General features: G+C 41.7%; 1 protein-coding gene across 2 annotated transcripts in view; it reads right to left on the reverse strand.

Annotated features, from left to right (window-relative positions):
- phf2 (PHD finger protein 2) overlaps positions 1–21,603 on the reverse strand; it is a 41,662-nt gene that overhangs the window by 15,326 nt on the left and 4,733 nt on the right. For both annotated transcript variants that reach the window (XM_089010622.1, XM_089010623.1), the window contains exons 4-14: positions 20,719–20,879; positions 18,456–18,597; positions 18,189–18,375; positions 15,302–15,464; positions 13,508–13,595; positions 13,243–13,349; positions 11,378–11,469; positions 10,772–10,861; positions 4,808–5,155; positions 4,094–4,207; positions 1,923–2,032 (exon numbers count right to left, since the gene is read on the reverse strand). In XM_089010622.1, coding sequence (XP_088866748.1) covers positions 1,923–2,032; positions 4,094–4,207; positions 4,808–5,155; positions 10,772–10,861; positions 11,378–11,469; positions 13,243–13,349; positions 13,508–13,595; positions 15,302–15,464; positions 18,189–18,375; positions 18,456–18,597; positions 20,719–20,879 — 1,602 coding nt within the window. The remainder of the gene's footprint in view (positions 1–1,922; positions 2,033–4,093; positions 4,208–4,807; positions 5,156–10,771; positions 10,862–11,377; positions 11,470–13,242; positions 13,350–13,507; positions 13,596–15,301; positions 15,465–18,188; positions 18,376–18,455; positions 18,598–20,718; positions 20,880–21,603) is intronic.

Here is a 21,603-nt window from a genome sequence, read left to right on the forward strand (position 1 = left end):
GCCTGCACCTGCACAGGTGCTGGTCGTCCCGATCAGATTGGCGACCAACGGGTAGCGACGTCAGCCCTGCCTGCAGCCTCGCAGGTGCTGGTCGTCTTAATCACTGACACTTAAAAGGACACCCGGCACGACCATCCGGTGTCGGTTCATTGTTTGCTGCATGTTTGTTGCATGCTGTGCATGTGTTTAACCTTGGCAGACTTTTACTTTTGGTCTTCTTTTGATACTTTGTATTTTTTCTGTTCAGATGATTTTGATGTTTTACATTTTGTTCCTGCTGGCCTTTATTTTAATACAATTTGTCAAACAACCTCCTGCTCCCTCCTGCCTGCTTTTTGGGATCCGCACCCATCATCACCACCTTGCAAAACGTGACACGAACAAAATATTCGAGATATTCTTGCTTCGTAGTTCAAACACCAATCGGTGTTCGAACGGCAACACAACGCGTGAGCGCGTACGCGAGGGTGGGGTGCTGAGCGGCGTACGGGTGTATCGCTCTCTCCGTGACCAACTGTTGTCGCTAGCGGACGTGCTGCGTTTTGCTCTAGCGTTTAATATAGGTGTACGAAGAGTTTTAGCCACTAATCATGCCTCCAAAGCAAGTATGTGCTGCTAAAAGTGACAAAAGAAAAGTAGTGCGTACAACTATTGCATTTAAGAAAGAAATAATCGCAAAATATGAAGGAGGTGTGCGAGTGTCTGATCTGGCGAGGGAATACAGCATGGCGAAATCTACAATCAGTACGATATGAAAGAATAAGGAGGCTGTGAAATCTAGTGATGTGGCTGTGGGAGTGAGAGCAAGTGTCATTGGATCGATATTTGAAGAGAAAAGAACATCCTGTAGCCGAGTCATCCGTAGCTGTCACGTTCCGAGCGAGAGTGACGGCAGCTGACTCGTCGGAACGTAGTGGAATGTTTGGGATCCCAAAGCAGCAAGTTACTACGCCAAAAAGCAAATGGCACACGAGGGTGCAAAATGACGCAATCCCGGAAGTTGACATCAATTTACGGGACGCGGGGAAAATACCTCGGACCGGATACACTCGCACATCGAAGGAAGAGTCCAGCTACGGTGGTGAGGTGAGTCAATCATCCGGCATTGGCGAGGTGATCGCGAACCGTATAAATGCCCAGTGTCCGTGATTAGAGAATTGACAGCGGCTGGAGAACGGCCGGGAGAGGCAGCCCCCCACCCCCGCTGTGAACTCGCAAGTGACAGGAGCAAAGAGATGGTTTCGGTGTTCGAAAAAAATCGTTTTTCGAACAGGGTCCTGGAACGAATTATGGTCGAGAACCGAGGTATCACTGTATATATTCCTGGTGGTGGTGGTGGTGGGTTTCAAACGGTTTCCTAATGAGCAAGTCTATCTAGCTGGCTATCTCACTAGCTACCTAGCTGGTTATCTGGCTAGCAACCTAGCTGGCTATCTATTTGCTATGTATTATCTATCCAGCTGGCTATCTAGGTGGCTATCTATTCGTTATATGGCTAGCTATCTAATGGCTCTCTATGAGCTAGCTAGCTTTCTATCTACAGTCAAGTCTCGTTATATCGATATTCTCGGAAGTCCGAAAAAATATCGATATAACCGGACTATCGATATATCCGATCCTGCGCGCATGTAATTTTCTACTTGCGTTCATAGAAATAGTATCGTAATAAGCAGTACTATCGATATAACCGATATCGATATAACGAGACTTTACTGTATTTGAGTGAACGCTGGCGTGTGTGGATGCCGCTGCTCACCCCCCAAAAAAAATTATCCTGCGACTGTAAATTGACCTTGAGAGTTTTGAAAGGGGCCTCCACTTTTTTGAAACAAAAAAAAATCCCAATCCACTTGTGAAATATGGATTATTAGAATAAGCATGATATGAGTGGCAAGTTTCTTCTCCAAACATTGGATACCTACCCCAGGATTTTCTTGTGAGTCAGTGTAAAACTGACTTTATTGCCGAAAAGGGACGTCTTGTCATGTTTGCAGTCTTCTTCCATTTTGAGCAGCGAGTCTGGTCGACTATTCTGCGTGGAAAAAAAACAACAAAAAACAAGTGATGTTACATCCTTTGTTCCCTCTGCAGTTGTTGTGGCCCATGTTGTCGGGCGAGAATTGGGATGTCTGTGATGCCTCTTTTGAGGGAGGGCTACTCTGAGGTCTGTGTTTTGATCCCCTTTGGTTTTGTTCCTCCATTTTAATAATAATAACAATAATAATAATAATAATACATTTCATTTTAAGCGCCTTTCAAAGCTCTCAAGGACACTTTACAGTCACATACAAGCATAGGTACTATAATTGGATTGGATTGGATTTGCCTTTATTAGTCTCACAGTGGAGAAATTTACATTTCACAGCAGCAAAGCAATGAAAGGAATGAATAAATAATAATAATGAATAATAAATAAAATACAAACCCAAATAGAACACAATAAATAAAATACAATTATAAATAGAAACGAGATAAACGCAATTTTAAATAGGTGGCTTTTGAGATGGGTTTTGAAGCTGGGATGAGAATCGGCGCAATTGACTTCACTTCTTCCCTTGATAGCCTTCAGTTAACTTGTGGACGTTCCTCCACACATAAAAGGTCACACACTTGACCTGATTTGCTGCTCTGGACTGACTCCCTCCAACTGCACAGCTGTTGAACTCCCAATAACACACCATTACCTCGATAAAAAAGTGCAATGGTTGCCAAGGATGCTTCATTTTAAGGCCGCCACTGTTTTTCTTTTGTCTTCATTTGTTTTGCTTTGGTGTGGGGCTGGGATGCCGACGATAAAATAGCTACAGTGATAGATACCTCGGTTTACGAACACCTTGGCTTACGAACTTTTCAGTTTACGAACGTTATATTTATGAAACTTTTAACTTGGCATACGAACTTTTTTCGTACACAGAACTGCCTCAATGAGTGATGTGTCGTTGGCGAACAAGCCCGTTCTCCTTACAAATAAAATGGCAGCCGACTGTTTTTGTCCTCTATCCCCTGCCCCCAGTCTTCGGTTAAAGTCACGTGATTGGTCAAGAACGCAGCAGTGGGGGGGGGGGTTTAAACATTAAAGAGACAGGCAGACGACTCAGAGAGTTTCAACTTTGATAGTTCAAAGGCAGAGTGTAGACTGCAAGGTTAAAATATCCCATCAATCAGGCTCCACAAACAACCTGCACAAGCCATCTGTACATTTGATGCAAAAAGCTATCAACCCATCTAAACAGAACACAATTGTTGAGGAACAAGGTAAAATGATCGCCAAGAAAGCACCTCCAATGGATCATTCCTCAAGATGGTGAAAGAAGAAGGCTACGTTCCTCATCAAGTGTTTAATGCTGATGACTCCATTCCATCAAGCCATCAACGACCATCACAAAGGTCAATAAAACCACTTGATTATACAGTGCAGGTTATTTATTTCATTATAATACCATAGCACATTTATTATACATAAAATAAGGTATATTTTGTAATTTCATCTGTGCTTACAACTGTCATGCATATTAGCATATTTGACAATAAAGCTGACTTTGACTTTGTGTACTTTTAAGAAGCTTAGAAAATTAGAACGTAGAAAACGATGTTTTATGGGAACCTGGGAACGGATTATTCTCAAATTAATGGTTTCCTATGGGAAATTAATTTTTGGGATACATGCTTTTCACCTTACACTCTGCCTGGGAACCAATTAAGTTTGTAAGCCAAGGTATCACTGTATTTGTATTTTATTATGACAACGAGGAAGCAAGACATGTTGTCGTTCTCAGTGTCCCCCCACGTTTCACCATTCAGCTCCTTTGTGTCCCTTTTGTGTCTTGTCCAGGCGTTTGACGTTGTCTCGTCACTTTGCGTGTATTGCCAACTCACCTTCTGTGAGTTTTGTCAGTCTTGTTTGAGTTCTTGCAAGTTTTGAATATGGGAGTATCTGGTACTCCAGCTCGACAGCTAGCTGGCTGTCTACAGACAGTCCAAATTGGGTCCCCAATACTCTGTTTCAAGGCTACACCAGATGTAGATTTGAGGTACGGCCCCAGTAACACCTTTTATATCAGACAAAAAAGAGAAAAAGAAGAAGAGGTCTCACCTTGTATTTCCATTTCGCTTCGGTCTTGCTTTTATTCTGATCCCTCATTTCAAATTTTTCCACACGACTTTGGTTTGTTTCCTTTTCTAAAATGGTCATCATATTTTTCACACCCTGGAAAAAAATCCAGGTATCACTTGCTCTGTCATCAAATAAGTAGATTAGATGCAGTCCAGTTAAATGCGACGACGAAATATCTTCAATACATTGCTGACAACAACAATTTGCAAAAGCACAATTATTTCAGACTGATTTTGCAAAGAAATCTGGGGGATGTGCACCAATCAAGATAGCTAGCTAGCCAGCTAGACAGCTAATAGATAGCAAATAGATAGCTAGGTAGCCAGCAACGGTGACCCTGTTCAACCGGGAATAACTGAAATAGATCAAGTTAGCTAGTTAGCTAATAGATGACTAAAAGATAGCTTTCTAGCTAGCTCGACAGCTAATGTATAGCAAATATATAGCAAATAGATAGCTAGCTAGGTAGCCAGCAACTGTGACCCCGTTCAACCGGGAATAACTCAAATAGATCAAGTTAGCTAGCTAGCTAATAGATTACTTATAGCTAACTAGCTAGCCAGTTAGACAGCTAATAGACAGCTAATATATAACTAATGTATAGCTAGCTGGCGAGTTCGATTTTCCTCCCAATTTTAAGTTATTTCAGTGACTCTTGTACTAATCCAAAAAATAATGTCTCAATCTGCTTACCTTTGGCTTCTTGGGCTGGTCCATCTTACTCAAAATGTCCTTCGCGTGCGACTCCAAAGCTTTGAAACTTGAAGATTTAAGCGGAAGGGGCGAATCTTGTATATTGATCATTTTCTTCTTATCTCCATCTTTGCTTTTTAATGATTTGGGAGATTTCGGCGTCGTGGACGACTTTGTGGGGTTGTGGGGCCGATGAGGTTTGGCGGGGTGGAAGACTTTCTTTCGGACATTCTCAAAGCTCGGTGAGGGAACCTGAGCTGGTGACACCGAATCCTCAGGATCCGAGCGGGGGGATGGAGATGGAGGGCCTTCCAATGCTGCTTCACTCTTAATGGCTTTCGTCGCATTCTAAAGAGAGAGAAAAAAGGGGGTCATCTTCAGCACGTTTACAATTCCTAATCATTGATTAGTTTCATTTGAACAAGCTGCTTGGAGTTTATACACTGAAGTTCACTTTTAGCTATATAGCTAGCCACCTAGATAGCTCCATAGCTAATAGCTAGATAGTTAGCTAATACATTGAATGTCACTATTGAAGACACAGATAGAAAGCTAGCTAGCCAGCTAGTAGAAAGCTAATAGATAGCCAACAGATAGCTAGCTAGATAGCAAGCCACTTAGCTATAATTAAGCTGATAGATAGATAGCTAGATAGCTATTTAGCTAATACACTGAATGGCAACAATAACAATAACCATAATAACAATCTTCTTTTCCTTTGGGCTTTTCCCTTCAGGGGTCGCCACAGCGAATCAATGTCCTCCATCTATCCCGGTTTTGTGCATCCTCTTCTCTCACACCAGCTACCTTCATGTCCTCTTTGACCACATCCATAAACCTCCTCTTCGGTCTTCCTTTCGGGTCTCCTGCCTGGCAGTTGAAGGCTCAGCATCCTTCTCCCGATATAGTCACTCTCTCTCCTGTGGACATGTCCAAACCATCTCAGTCTGGCCTCTCTGACTTTCTCTCCAAAGCTTCTAATATGAGTTGTCCCTCTAATGTACTCATTCCTGATCCTATCTAACCTGGTCACTCCCAAAGAAAACCTCAACATCTTCAGCTCTGCTACCTCCAGCTCTGCTTCCCGTCTTTTCTTCAGTGGCACTGTCTCCAGTCCAAACATCATGGCTGGTCTCACCACTGTTTTATACACTTTTCCTTTCATCCTAGCTGAAACCCTCCTATCACACATCACACCTGACATTTTTGTCCAGCTGCTCCAGCCTGCCTGGACACGCTTATTCACCTCTTTTCTACACTCTCCATTGCTCTGGACAGTTGACCCCAAGTACTTAAAATCCTTCACCTTCTTTATCTCTTCTCCCTGTAGCATCACTCTTGTACTTGGATCCCTCTCATTCACACACATATATTCCGTCTTGCTGCAACTGATCCTCATTCCTCTCCTTTCCATGGCATATCTTCACATCTCTAGTTTCTCCGCCACCTGTTCCCCGTTCTGTCATCTGCAAACATCATGGTCCAAGGAGATTCTTGTCTAACATCATCTGTCAGCCTGTCCATCACCATAGCAAATAAGAAGGGGCTCAGAGCTGACCCCCTGGTGGAGTCCCACCTCCACCTTGAATTCCTCAGTCACACCGACAGCACACCTCACAACTGTCTTACAGTCATGATACATGTCTTGCACCGCTCTGACACTTCTACTCTTAGACTCGCTTCAACTACTCTTTCCCAGAGTTTCGTTGTATGGCTCATCAACTTTATTCCTCTGTAATTAGTACAACTCTGCACACCACCGCCACCTCTCCAAGACACTTCCATACCTCGATTGGTAAATCATCAGGCCCGAGTGCCTTTGCCCCCTTCATCCTCTTCAGCGCCCTCCTCACTTCATCCTTGCTAATGCTTGCTACATCTTGGTCCACAACAGTCACGTCTTCTACTCTTTGTTCCTTCTCATGTTTCTCATTCATCAATTACTCATTCAGTCTTGCCATCACACAATTGGCACCTGTTAATACATTGCCATCTCTATCCTTAATCAACCGAACCTGCTGCAGGTCCTTACCATCTTTGTCTCTCTGTCTCGCCAGCCTGTAAAGAGCAGTCTCGCCTTCCTTGCTGTCCAGTCGAGCATATAAGTCATCATAGTCCTCTTGTTTGGCCTTTGCCACCTTTACTTCAACCATGCGCTGCATCTCCTTGTACTGCTATCTACTCTTGTCTGTCCTCTCGGTGTCCCGCTTCTTCTTTGCTAACCTCTTTCTCTGTATACACTCCTGCACCTCCCCATTCCACCACCAAGTCTCCTTATCTACCTTTCTTCCACTCGATACACCAAGTACCCGATATGTATATACAGTAAAGTCTCGTTATATCGATATCGGATATATCGATAGTCCCGGTTATATCGATACTATTTCTATGCACGCACGGAGAAAATTACATGCAAACAGGGTCGGATATATCGATAGTCCCGGGTATATCGATATTTTTGCGGACTCCCTTGAATATCGATATAACGAGACTTTACTGTATATATATATATATAAAACTCGTTATATCGATATTCTCGGGAGTCGGAAAAAAATATTGATATAACCGGACTATCGATATATCCAATATATCATAAAAGACTAGAAATTTGCCGGGAAATAAAAATAGTATCGTAATAAGCAGTACTATCGATATAACCGATATCGATATAACGAGACTTTACTGTACTTTCCGACCTGTGTCTGTGATTATGTTCGCTGTAGTTTGCCAGTCATCTGGAAGGACCTCTTGCCCACCCAGTGCTTGTCTTACCTTCTTCCTAAATGTCATGCAACACTCTTCCTTTTTCAACTTCCACCATTTTGTCCTCACTTCAGCCTTTGGGTTCTTCATCTTCCTCACTGCCAGTGTCATCCTACACACCACCAACCTATGCTGTCTGGCTACACTCTCACCAACCACTACTTTGCAGTCACTGATTTCCTTTAGATGGCGCCGTTGACACAAAATGTAGTCACCTGTGTACTTCTCCTCCACTCTTATCGGTCACCCGATGTTCCTGTCTCTTCTGAAAGAAAGTATTCACAATAGCCATTTGCATTATCTTAGCAAAGTCAACCACCATCCGTCCTTCAGGGTTCCTCATCTGGAGTCCAAACCTGCCCATCACCTCCTCATCATCTTTGTTTCCTGTGCCAACATGTCCATTGAAGTCTCCACCAATTACAACCCTCTCACTTCTCGGGATGCTTCTGTTTGGCTTCATCAAAGTCCAACAAAAATTTCTTCTTCTCCGCCAGCTCACATCCTACTTGTGGGGCATACCCACAAACAACATTGAACATCACACCTTCAATTTCTAGCGCCCGGATGATGGGTGCACCCTCTTCTGTTACCTACACCGCATGCATATCAAAGACTCTGTGCTAAATGACCTGCAAACGACCTGATTCTGGGTCAGGGTGTCGTAAGTAGCAGAGCAGCTCGATCGCTGCGATCTATTGAAAATCATCCCTCGATCCAAACTTTTGGGTGAGTATAGTTTAGTTTTTGCTTTTTTGAATGTTGCTGTGCCGATTACCATTTTGTGTTTGGGAGACTTTTACTGAGCGAGTTGCTTGTTCTGTAGCCACAAAGGCGCATATGTCTTCTTGTGCCAGTCCCAAGCCCGGATAAATACAGAGGCTTGTGTCAGGAAGGGCATCCGACGTAAAAGCTTGGCCAAAACAAACATGCGGATCAAACCTCTAAAGATGGAGGACACTGATTTGCTGTGGCGACCCCGTCAAGGGAAAAGCCCAAAGGAAAAGTAGAAGACTCATCATTCTATCTGATACTCTTTTTACTTGTAAGACATTTCTAACAAACTCCTCTTTTAAGATAACCCCAACTCCATTTCTCTTTCTGTCTTCACCATGATAGTTTTTTTTTACGTCGGATGCCCTTCCTGACACAACCCTCTGTATTTATCCGGGCTTGGGACCAACACAATAAGACTGTCATGATCTGGTTGCCGACCAACGGGGGGCGCTGTCGGCCCCGCCTGCACCTGCACAGGTGCTGGTCGTCCCGATCAGATTGGCGACCAACGGGTAGCGACGTCAGCCCTGCCGGCAGCCTCGCAGGTGCTGGTCGTTATAATTACTGTCACTTAAAAGGACACCCGGCACGACCATCCGGGGCCGGTTCATTGTTTGTTTGCTGCTTGTTTGCGGCATGCATCGTGTATGTGTTTGTTTAACCTTGGCGGACTTTTACACTTGGTTTTCTTTTGCTACTTTGTATTTTTTCCATTCAGATCATTTTGATGTTTTACATTTTGTTACTGCTGACCTTTAATTTAATACAATTTGTCAAACAACCTCCTGCTCCCTCCTGCCTGCTTTTTGGGATCCGCACCCGCCATCACCACCTTGTAAAACGTGACAAAGACACTGGCTAGTGCTCCCTTGTGGCTACATTAATAAACATAATAACAATAAAAATACTACTACTACTACTACTACTACTACTAATAATAATAATAATAATAATAAAATAATAATAATACATTTCTTTTATAATCACCTTTCAAAACTCTCAAGGTCACTTTACAGTCACAGGATCAGTTTGTTTGTGGGTGAGCAGCGGCAGCCACATACGCCAGCGCTCACTCACCCCGGATGTAAATCAAATGGATAGAAAGCTAGCTAGCTAAGAGATAGCTACTACTACTACTACTACTATTAATAACAACAACAATACTACTACTACTACTACTACTACTACTACTACTACTACTAATAATAATAATAATAATAATAATAATTAAAATAACAATAATAATACATTTCTTTTATAAGTGCCTTTCAAAACTCTCACGGTCACTTTACAGTCACAGGATCAGTTTTTCTGTGGGTGAGCAGCGGCAGCCATACGCGCCAGCGCTCACTTGCCCCGGAAGTAACTCAAATGGATAGAAAGCTAGCTAGCTAAGAGATAGCTACTACTACTACTAATAATAATAATACATTTCTTTACAAGCGCTCTTTAAAACTCTCAAGGTCACATCACAGTCACAAAACTAGTTAGATAGCTAGCTATCTATTAGCTAGATAGATAGATAGCTAATAGATAGCTACCTAGCTGGATAGCTAATAGCTAGCTTGATAGCTAGCCAGCTAGATAACTATATGTACAACTCTGTCAATCATCGGTGAGGAAGGAAAACTCCAATAATTCTTCCGACTGTCTCGTGCAGGGGTCGGGAACCTGTTTGACTAAGAGAGCCACAGAAGTAAAATATTTAGAAATGTTTTTCAGTGAGAGCCGCACACATGCACGCACACACACACACACACACACACACACACACACACGCACGCTCGGCCACTTTTCAACAAAATTTGAGAATGTATTATTTAAATACATTACATGCTAATCTTCAGCATTAGCATGAATGGTTTTCTGTTCCTCATGATTGTTTAAAATCCATCCAAACTATCGTAATAAAAGTCAAGTTGCCGGGTGGATACGCAAGGTTACTGCTAGCTAGCCTGCACACGGCTCATTAGCTTTCACGTTTGCTTTCTGCTGCCTCTCACAGAAGTATATTGATGCTAACATTAGCATGGGGCTTGTCATAGTGCCACTGACTTTTGACTGTTTCATCGATGGGATTGTTTTTATTAGAATCTATCAAATTAGAAGCTGTTCTCTTCACAAGGGCAAATCAATTTGATATTTTTTTTTTTTTTTACTGGTCCGCTTATTCAAAAGGGGGCGTTTACCTGTTTCGACATCAACGGCATCTAAGTCAGTATCATCCAATCAAAATGGCGCTTTCCGCCAACACACGCCGAAACAGGAAATGAACAGCGAAAAAGCCAGAATACATATTTGGTTTGATCTGCTCATTTTGGTCTGAAAAAGACGGAAAATTCTCATCCGTGCAAATCTGAAAGACACTTGACACAATGGAATCTTTTGTGTCATCTTTGGAGCAAAGACAATAAATAGAAGTACCTCTGAGATTCGAATCTCTCTGGCAAGATCTTTGATGAGCTGTAAGGGTTTCATGTTTTCTGGAAGCTCATCTTCATGTTCTAAGAGGGCCTTCACAGAGGAAAAATAGAAAACAAAAATACAAATAGATAAATAGAGACTAATAAAGGCAAATCCAATCCAAAAATACACATTCAAATGTTTAGAAAAATAAAGGATTGGAAGGAAAAAGGATGACAGACAAGATGTACAAGAAGAAGAAGAAGAAGAAGAAGAAGAAGAAGAAGAAGAAGAAGAAGAAGAATACATACAATAAGACACTGGCTTGTGCCCCCTTGTGGCTATATTAATAAACATAATAACAATAAAAATACTACTACTACTACTACTACTAATAATAATAATAATAATAATAATAATAATAATAATAATAATAAATTTAATTTGTAAGCGCCTTTCAAAACTGTCAAGGTCACTGTACAGTCACCGAATAAGTTTTTCTGTGGGTGAGCAGCGGCAGCCATATGCGCCAGCGTTCACTCAACCCGGAAGTAACTCAAATAGATAGAAAGCTCGCTAGCTAGCTAATAGATAGCCAGCTAGATAACAACACTTCTGTCTTCTGACCTGCTTTTTTGTCCATGCTCTGAAAGCTCCGTTGATGATTTTGGCCCCGTGGATCAAATAGGCTGCCGGCTGCTTATTTGCTTTATGTAAACCTGCGTTAACGGAGAGAAAGAGTTCATCATTACTGAAAAAAATACTTGGATCAGACGATTTAGTAGAAACTAAGCAAAATATGGAAGCAACAAAGGGTGCTTCTTGTATTGTTTATGTAGAGTACAGGTAAGATCGTCCCTGGGGCCCAATTCTTTGTCCTTGTATCAAAATATTTGGATGTAGAGGCAGTGTCTGAAACAACGTCTACTTTTCCGTCGGACGTACAACTTACAAAACATTTCCGCCCGCGTGGCTTTCAAGGAAAAAAAAAAAAGGCAAACGAAAGATTTGTTGTCTAATCAAACGTTTGCTTTATTCCGATTTCAAAATCTTTGTTCGGTTTGGAGATTTCAGAATTTTGGTTCGTTTGGCAATTTGCATTCTCGGCAGCCAATCAGAAGCCTGCATTGGTGCTTCCGGACTTTCCCGAGCGTCATAGCCCCAGAAGAAAGATTCAAAAGAAGCTAACAAAATTGATGACGCGACAAAGCGTAAACATACATTAAAAGCATGATGGAAAGAAGAGTTGACGTGGCTCGTAGCAGACAACGCAAAGCAAACATTGCATTGTGCAACATGCCCAACAGTGTATGGACAAACGCCAACTGGAGCAAAATTTTTACCAGCAATTAAGCGAGGGAGCATTTGTGCTAGCTACATTTTAAAGCGTTGCTCTGTCATATATTCTGATTATCAATCATTAAAGGACAACCAACACCATTTTTTGCTTCCTAACAGACATCATAAAAACATTTTATAGCACCAAAAATAGCCAAAACACGCAAGCTGATATTTTTAGTTAAATGCATAACACCAATAAAAATGACTTCAAGTGTCCCAAAACTGCCACAAAATGAGCTCGAAACTGAGGAGATTCCGAAAGTCCCGCCCCCTTATTCGTGACGTCACGTCAGAATACTCCTTCACAAACTGCCTTGCTCCAGAATCCAAACAATGGCTTCAGAGAATTCAGATTCGGAAAAAGATGCTTTCTTGTTCCTCATCCAGTTATGAATATGATTCAAATAGCTCTGAAGAGGAAAGCATACATGTTTGCAATCGATGAAAGAAGTCCTTCCGTATCAATTCGAGCCGTCTGTAGCGCCCAGAAAATGCACAAGATGGCACACAAGCTCCGTTGGAAACGGGTTGCTTTGTCCGCTGGGAATTTGTGTCAACTTCCACCTTCTTTATGCGTGTTACCGCAGTTGGCTGCCACACAACGATTCACCATCCCGTTATTTATGTCGTTTTCCTACTAATTTCATGATCAACACTGTGTTTGCAGACGAAATAAAGTACCCAAACTGCATTGTGTGTGGCTTTCTCGGTCAGGGGCGTTCCGTCCGTGACGTCACTTAGGGCATCGTCATCGACTCGAAAACAAAACTCAATGAATATTCAGCGCGAGTCTTAAAATGTCAAATATAGGATATATGCGCTGAAATTAAATGCGCTCAGTAGAAGTCATTTCAAGTGATTTGACAAATTATGGACGCAACTTGTCCGGAGGTGTCGGCTGTCCTTTAATACTTTGCAACAATGTTTTTTTTTGGTGTGTTTCAAGTTGTGAAAAATGGGGCAGGCAACTTTATGGCTGGGCAGGCAACTTTTCAGAGTTGTATGCCCTGGTGTTCGTTAACGTTTTAACATGAGTTTCAGACACTGGTAGAGGTATCATGAGCGTTGGCTTTACCCTTTCAACTTTTATCTCCACGTGTACATTTGGATTGTCCCAATACAGAACATGTGTCATGAAATGAAGCGTTCACCTTTGAATCGTTCAAGGAGATGACGTCCCACGTACCAACATGCTGTCTCAAAGTTGGGAAATGGGGTGAGGCTTTTCACCTTCAGTCGCTTCTCAATGTCATTTGCTCTAAGGGGAAAAAGCCACACAACTGCTCGAGCACAAGTGTAGACAAAACCTTATCAAAGGAAAATGCAAAGCAGAACAACAACAAAAAAGGGAGAAGAAGAAGAAGAAGAAGAAGAAGAAGAAGAAGAAGAAGGCGGCCTTCTTTTGTGTGTTCACACCTCATCTGCATCTCCACGCTCAGGTTGTGGACAAAATGCCCCGAGAAGGCCAAGCAGTCAACGGGGGTCAGAATTGCATTGATCCAACCTGGAAAAGACAAACAATGACATATGATGTCATGGATACGTTTCAAATATGACAACAAATGCGCTACAGCAACGTCACCAAATGGCGCGTCACAACAACATCAGTGACACTCTGATGAAGGCGAAAGTACACGCCGAAACGTATCAGCTAAGTGGCTAGCTAGCTATCTGTTGTCTATCTATTAGCTGAGCTTGCTAGCTGTAGGCTATCTATTAGCTAGCTACCTAGTATATCATCATTTGAGTTACTTCCGGGTTTTTCTGCTCACCCACAGAAAAACTGATCCTGTGACTGTAAAGTCACCTTGAGAGTTTTGAAAGGCACTTAGAAATGAATTATTATTATTATTATCTATTGGCTAGCTAGCTAGCTATCTAATTGCTATGTAGCTGGCTGGCTATCTAGATAGCTATCGATGAACTATATAGCAATCTAGCAGGCTATCTATTCGCTATATAGCTATCTATTGGCAGGCTAGCTTACTTCCAGGTTGAGCGAACGCTGGCACGTGTGGCTGCCGCTGCTCACCCAAATAAAAACTTATCCTGTTACTGTAAAGTGATCTTGAGAGTTTTGAAAGGCGCTTGTAAATGAAATCTGTTGGCTATCTATTAGCTGGCTATCTATTTATTTCCGGGTTAAGTGAACGCGCGTGTGGCTGCCGCTGCTCACCCACAGAAAAACTTATCCTGTTACTGTAAAGTGATCTTGAGAGTTTTGAAAGACGCTTGTAAATGAAATATATTATTACTATTATTATTATTATTATTATATACTTGGGGTCAACTGTCCAGAGCAATGGAGAGTGTGTAAAAGAGGACATCAGAAAAACATTTTATAGCATCTAAAATACCCAAAACACGCAGTATGATATTTTTATTCAAATGAAAAACACCAATCAAAATGACTTAAAGTGTCCAAAATCTGCAAAAAAAAATTGAGCTGCGAATTGGGCATTTTCAGAAAGTCCCGCCCCCAGTTCGTGATGTCACGCCAAGACGTCTTGCATTGCTGGAGAATGCAAACAATGGCTTCGGATTCGGAGAATATGCTTTCTTGTTACACATCCAGTTATGAATATGATTCAAATAGTTCTGAAGAGGAAAGCATACATGTTTGCAATCGATTAAAGAATTTATTCCGTGCCATTTTGAGGCAACATTGGGGGAAAATCTCTCACCCCCCAAAAAAAGAGGCACAAAATGGCGACCTCCAGTGGCCACCTCCGCTTCCACAGGCTGATAAATTCCTTATATGGAGCTTGGACTCCCTCTTCTAGTGGCTTTTGGGTGCAACACGGTTCTCAGACCAAACATGTCCAGCAAAATACATTGACGTGATGGAAGGACGCTACAATGCGTCTTTTTTACGGTCAGGGGGCGGTCCTTTCGTGACGTCACGTACGGACTCGTCACCAACTCAAAAACAAGACTTCCGGAATATTCAGCACGAGGCTTAAAAGATCAATATGCTGTGGAATCTTATTAAAATACGCTCAGTAGAAGTCATTTGAAGCCATTTTACAAATTATGGACACAACTTGTCCTTAAAGTGATCGATCACATTGGGCATTTTTGCAAGCCATTGGAAAAGAAGATCTGTGTAATATTGTGACTGCTATTCTACAGACCACGGAAATATGTTGATTTTTTTTTTTTTTTTAAATAACAGCTCGCATGACATCAAGGTCGTTTAGCAGTTCTTACCTGATGGAATGAACAAGGTCTGTCCTTGCTTCAGACAACATTTGTAACATTTGTCCACTTGGTCAGCAAAGAACATTTCACTGTGATTTGATGACGACCTCCAGCGCTCGTACAGAGAAAGGTTGGCAGAGGTGGGCTTGATCACAAAGAAAATCTTTTCTCCCTGGAGATACATCACAGCCATTTTGTTTTCCACCAGCAAAGAACAACATGTTTTGAGACATTTGAATGTAAACAACGTTCAGATAGCAACAGTCTTCTTTCAAAAATCATTTGGTTATTTTAACTCATTCACTGGCAGGCGATGTGCAAAAATGGCTTTGCACTCCAGTGCCAGGGTTTTTGTCATCGTCACTCCAATAGCAGGACCCACAGAATATTGTGTTTTAGGACTACATACACATTCAATGCAGTGTTAGAAATCTGAGACTCTCTTCTTTCATCAGAAAAAAAGAGTTAATTCCGAAATGATATTGGTCTGGGGTTATATGAGCTTGAAATGAGGGCGGCTGTACAAAATACAACACATCCATATTGGGTTACATTGCGCTTGAACAACAGGTAACGTTGGAACAAAAGCGCTAACATAGAAAAAGGGGAAATGCAGCCTCTACGTGGAATAGAAAAAAAACATGGCCAAAGGTCTGACCACCGCTTTATCGGCATTTTACTATCAGCTGTCTCGTTGGCTATCTATCTATCTATTAGCTATCTAGCTAGCTATTAGCTATCTATCTAGCTACCGATCTAATAGCTATCTATTAGCTATCTAGCACTTATAAATCAAATGTAATTATTATTATTATTAGTATTATTGTTGTTATTGACATTCAGTGAAATTATCTAAATAGCTATGTAATGTATTAGCTATGTAACGTATTAGTGACATTCAATGTATTAGCTAACTATCTAGCTAGCTAGCTATTGGCTATGGAGCTATCTAGGTGGCTAGCTATGTAGCTAGCTGGCTGGCTAGCTATTAGCTATCTATTAGCTAGCTAGCTACTTTTCTATTTGAGTTGCTCTCCAGTTGAGTGAAGGCTGGTGCGTGTGGCTGCCGCTGCTCACCCACAGAAAAACTTATCCTGTGACTGTAAAGTGACCTTGAGAGTTTTGAAAGCCGCTTAGAAATGAAATGTATTATTATTATTATTATTCCACAAGAAAAATCAAAACCCAAACACATTTGGGAATGGCGCCCCACATCATATTTTCAATTCTCGAAAACATTCGGGGAAGGCAGTGAATGAGTTAATTCGGGTTGTGTATCGACTCAGATTTCCCAAAAAAGGATTTCACATGGCACCAATTTGAATTTGATATTGGTAAGACATTCCCCAAAGCAAAGCTACAAAATATGAGAAAGTTCTTACAATCAGAATTGAGCCCATTGCACTTCCATTATTTCAAATTTGAAGGAGCAACACCTTAATCATTCAAATCAATTCCAACCACAATTCAAACGGTGGAACTAAAGTGGCAAAAAAAGTGGCACAAAAAAAGTGGCACACTGTCAATTCAAGACAATCATAGTTGCTCTAATCGTCTTTTTTTGTTTTCAAGGACAACCGACACCATTTTTATTGTTTCCTAACTGACATCAGAAAAACGTTTGATAGCATCTAAAATATCCAAAACACACAGGCTGATATTTTTGTCACGATCTGGTTGGCGAACAACGGGTGTCGCTGTTGGCCCCGCCTGCAGCTGCACAGGTGTTGGTCGTTCCAATCAGTGGCAGTTAAAAGGACTCCCGGCACGACCATTCCGTCTCGGGTGATTGTATGTGTTTGCGTCACCTTGTCAGGTTTGTTTCATCTTGGCAAATTTTTAATCATGGTTTTCTTTGATACTTTGTACTTTTCTATTCGGATGACTTTGTTGTTTTAGATTTTGTTCCTGCTGACTTTATTTTAATACAATTTGTCAAATACAACCTGCTGCTCACTCCCTCCCTCCCACCACCTTGCAACCGGTGAGTATTTTTAGTCAAATGCAAAAGACCAATAAAAATGACTTCAATTGTCCCAAAACTGCCACAAATGAGCTCGGAACTGGGGAGATTCAGAAAGTCCCGCCCCCTTATTTGTGACATCACGCCTGGATACTCCTCCACAAAGTGCCTTGCTCCAGAATCAAAACAATGGCTTCAGAGAGTTCAGATTCAGAAAAAGATAATTTATTGTTCCTCATCCAGTTATGAATGTGATTCAAATAGTTCTGAAGAGGAAAGCATACATGTTTGCAATGGATTAAAGAAGTCCTTCCGTATCAATTCGAGTCGTCTGGACTCCAATGTAGCGCCCAGAAAATGCACAAGATGGCGCACAAGCTCCGTTGGAAATGGGCTGATTGGTCCGCTGGGAATTTGTGTCAACTTACACCTTCTTTATACGTGTTACGATTAGCCATGCCGTTATTTATGTCGTTTTCCTTCTAATTTGGCCATCAACACTGTGTTTTCAGACCAAAAAAAGTACCCAAAATGCATTGTGTGTCACTTTCTCGGTCAGGGGCGTTCTCTCGGGAACGTCACGGGCGTCGTCATCAACTCGAGACTTCCTGAATATGCAGCGCAAGTCATAAAAGGTAAAACATTGCTATATGCGGCGGAATCTTTGTCAAATGCGCTTAGTAGAAGTGATTTGACAAATTATGGACGCAACTTGTCCGCTGGTGTCGGTTGTCCTTGAAATGAAAAATGTGCCTTTGAGCTTGTTAACACGGATTTGAGTGCTTCTGCCACATTGTTTTGACAGGCTACTCTCACATCGTCGTGAGAGCTCGCATGCCATCACATCAATTAAATGGGGGGAAAAAAAGACTTTCAATTGATTAATTGATTATTTTTATGAAATCTGCTGATTTGTTTTGGAGGCAGCGCTACCTTTAATACATGATACCAGACGGAGGCCCCGCCACACTCAATATGGAAGTCGGTGTAGCTGTCTTTCACGCAGATCAGACAGTATTTGGTGACTTTGGGCTTGCCAAGCAGAGCATCGTCGGGCCAGTAGTTTTCAACCCAAGACAACCTCTGCACAATTTCTGGACTCTCCACAATACTATTCATCCTGTTCAAGAGAAAAAATGAACACTTTGTGAAAATGTCCAAATGGTATAGGATTTTTGATGTTGTCCAATCAGGGTGTACCTTGAGTCAGAGAACTCCAGATTGGTGACATTTAAGACTTTCTTTCTGTTTGTGCTGTAATAATAATCCACAAACTCTTTAAGCTTCATCTTGCAATCAGTCTGTTTAGTCACATCCACAACATCAACGGCGACATCGGGACCTGAGATGTTAAAAAAAAAAACAAGTATTCAGCAAACATTCTTTCAAAGCCAAACAATCATTTTTGCCCAATCTGGGCAGAACAATAATACAGTGATACCTCAGCCAAGGCGTTCGTATACGCCTTGGCTAACGAACTTTTCGGCTTACGAACGTTAAATTCACGAGAATTTAATCTTGGCATACAAACTATTTTTCGCCACAATGAGTGATGTGTCGGTCGCGAACGAGCCCGTTCGCCTAACAAGGAAATGGCAGCCCACGTGTTTTGGTCCTCTATTCCCCGCCCCCAGTCTTCGGATTAAGCCGCACGTGATTGGTCAAGAATGCAGCAGTGAGGGAGGCGGGGCTTAGAGAAACAGAGCTGTAAATAATAAATAGATAGGCAGACGACAGAGAGAGAGTGAGAAAATGGATAGAAGACATTGAAACTTGGATTCATTTCAACTTTGATAGTTCAAAGGCAGAGTGTAGACTGCAAGGTTAAAATATCCCATCAATCAGGCTCCACAAATAACCCGCACAAGCCATCTGTACACTTGATGCAAAAAGCTATCAACACAGCTAAACAGAATACACTTGACGAGGAACTAGGTCAAATTATCACAGAGAAAGCACGGCAACTTCACTGCGATATCGTCAAGAGGGAACCTGGAAGTTCGTCATCCATTGATGATTTCAAGGCTAGCCACGGATGGTTCGAGAACTTTAAGCGCCGTACAGGGATTCATAGTGTCATTTGTCATGGTGAGGCAGCCAGTTCTGACGATAAAGCTGCCAAAGCTTACAAGGAATCATTCCTCAAGATGGCAGAAGAAGAAGGCTACGTTCCTCATCAAGTCTTTAATGCTGATGAAAGCGGCCACTCCATTCCATCAAGCCATCAACAACCATCACAAAGGTATAATAAAATGACTTTATTATATAGTACAGTTTATTTCTTTAATTACAATAGCATAGCACATTTATTATACATAAAATAAGGTATATTGTGTGTCGTTTTAAGGCTTGGAAAATTAGAAAGTAGAAAATGATGTTTTATGGGGAACTGGGAACGGATTATTCTCATTTTAATGGTTTCCTATGGGAAATTAATTTTTGGGATACACACTTTTCGCCTTACTCTGTCTGGGAACCAATTAAGTTCGTAAACCAAGGTATCACTGTATTCTCTTCCTTTTGGCTTGCCGTGTTACGAACCACATCATGGTCCGTCGGGATTACGGTCATAATTCTCGCTGTCAGGCTTGTCAATTATGCTTGCAAAGAGGAATAGGCTAAAAGCAGATCCCGATGCACTCCCGCCACAAAAATGGACAAAATCTGACTTCAACGTGCAGTTCGAACGGTGGAAAAAAATCATTGACACCGCCCTAGCCACTCTCGATGACTTGCACACTGCAAGAATCAAGACAAAAGCGTGGAAAATCCGACTGGACCCTTTGCATCCTGCCCACTACCTTTTCCAGCAATTCCCCCCAGGTTACTGGGTTACTGTTTAGAGAGTTAATGGCAAGGGGGGAAGAAGCTCTTTAAATGCCTGCTGGATTGAAGGCGCATGGATCGGTCGCAAATGCCTGAGTCGCTGGGAAAGGTGATTGGCGGGATGCAGAGGGGTTTATTTTTTTATTATTATAAATGATGTGGGAGTTTGCATGTTCTCCCCGGACCCGCGTGGGTTTTCTCCGGGTCCTCCGGTTTCCTCCCACACTCCAAAAACATGCATGGCAGGCAGATTGACCACTCCAAATTGTCCCTATGTGTGAGTGTGAGAGTGACTGTTGTATGTCTTTGTGTGCCCTGCGATTGGCTGGCAACCAATTCAGGGTGTCCCCCGCCTCGTGCCCGAAGACAGCTAAGATAGGCTCCAGCAACCCCCGCCACCCTAATGAGGAAGAAGCGCTACGGAAAATGAGATGAGATGAGAGATAAATGATGTGAAATTTAAGTTAGAACAAACTGAGCTGATGGACAACAGAGGTTGTGTTTGACGTGACGCATTGTGGTTCATTGAGAAATGGCAAAAGGTCCCAGGAATATTCGTATAAGCTTTACAGTATGACAAAAAAAGGATTAGCGCTACTGAGAAGAGTCGAAATGAAAATAATCAGTCGATCCTTACCAACGTAATTTTCCACATCACTGATGTAAAATGTGGGAGGTGGCATAGACATGCCCAAACCATCTTTTTTCTGAACCAGGATGGGGTCCTCAAAACCGTTGTCTTCCAGGTAATCCATTGTCAGCTGATTGCCATTTAGTTTAACAACAATATCCTCAGCGCTGAAAAACAAAAACACACCCACAATAATGTCAAAAGCTTAGCGAAAAATGTTAGCCCATGTAAAACAGTGTCAAGATCACACAAATTCACACACAAAAAATATTAGCTATCGAGCTAGCTAGCTAGCACTCTATTTGCTATCTAGCTGGCTATCTATCTAGCTATTAGCTATCGAGCTAGCTAGCTAGCTCTCTATTTGCTATCTAGCTGACAAGCTATCGAGCTACCTAGCTAGCTCTCTATTTGCTAACTAGATGGCTATCTATCTATCTAGCTATTAGCTATCAAGCTAGGTAACTAGCTCTCTATTGCTATCTAGCTGCAGAGCTATCTATCTAGCTATTAGCTATCTATCATGATCATTATTATTATTATTATTATTATTATCATCAATAATAATGGCTGGCTGGGTAGATATCTAGCTAGCTATATATTCACTATCTAGCTGGCTGGCTATCTAGCTAGGTATCTGTTGGCCATCGATTGGCTAGCTAGCACGCTATCTATTTGAGTTACTTATTATTATTATTATTATTATTATTATTATTATTATTATTATTATTATTATTATTATTATTATTATTCAGAGTTAACTGTTTTGATAAATAGCTATAATCACATTGTTAGCCATGATAGACAGTTTGCCATGTCACTGAGCTGATATTCATTGACAACATTCCATCTTAGTCTTCTTGAATTCATATTCCGTATTATAATTTACGC

The sequence above is a fragment of the Hippocampus bargibanti genome, linkage group LG12 (assembly GCF_051943395.1).
Source record: "Hippocampus bargibanti isolate YZ-2025 linkage group LG12, ASM5194339v1, whole genome shotgun sequence".
Classification (NCBI taxonomy): domain Eukaryota; kingdom Metazoa; phylum Chordata; class Actinopteri; order Syngnathiformes; family Syngnathidae; genus Hippocampus; species Hippocampus bargibanti.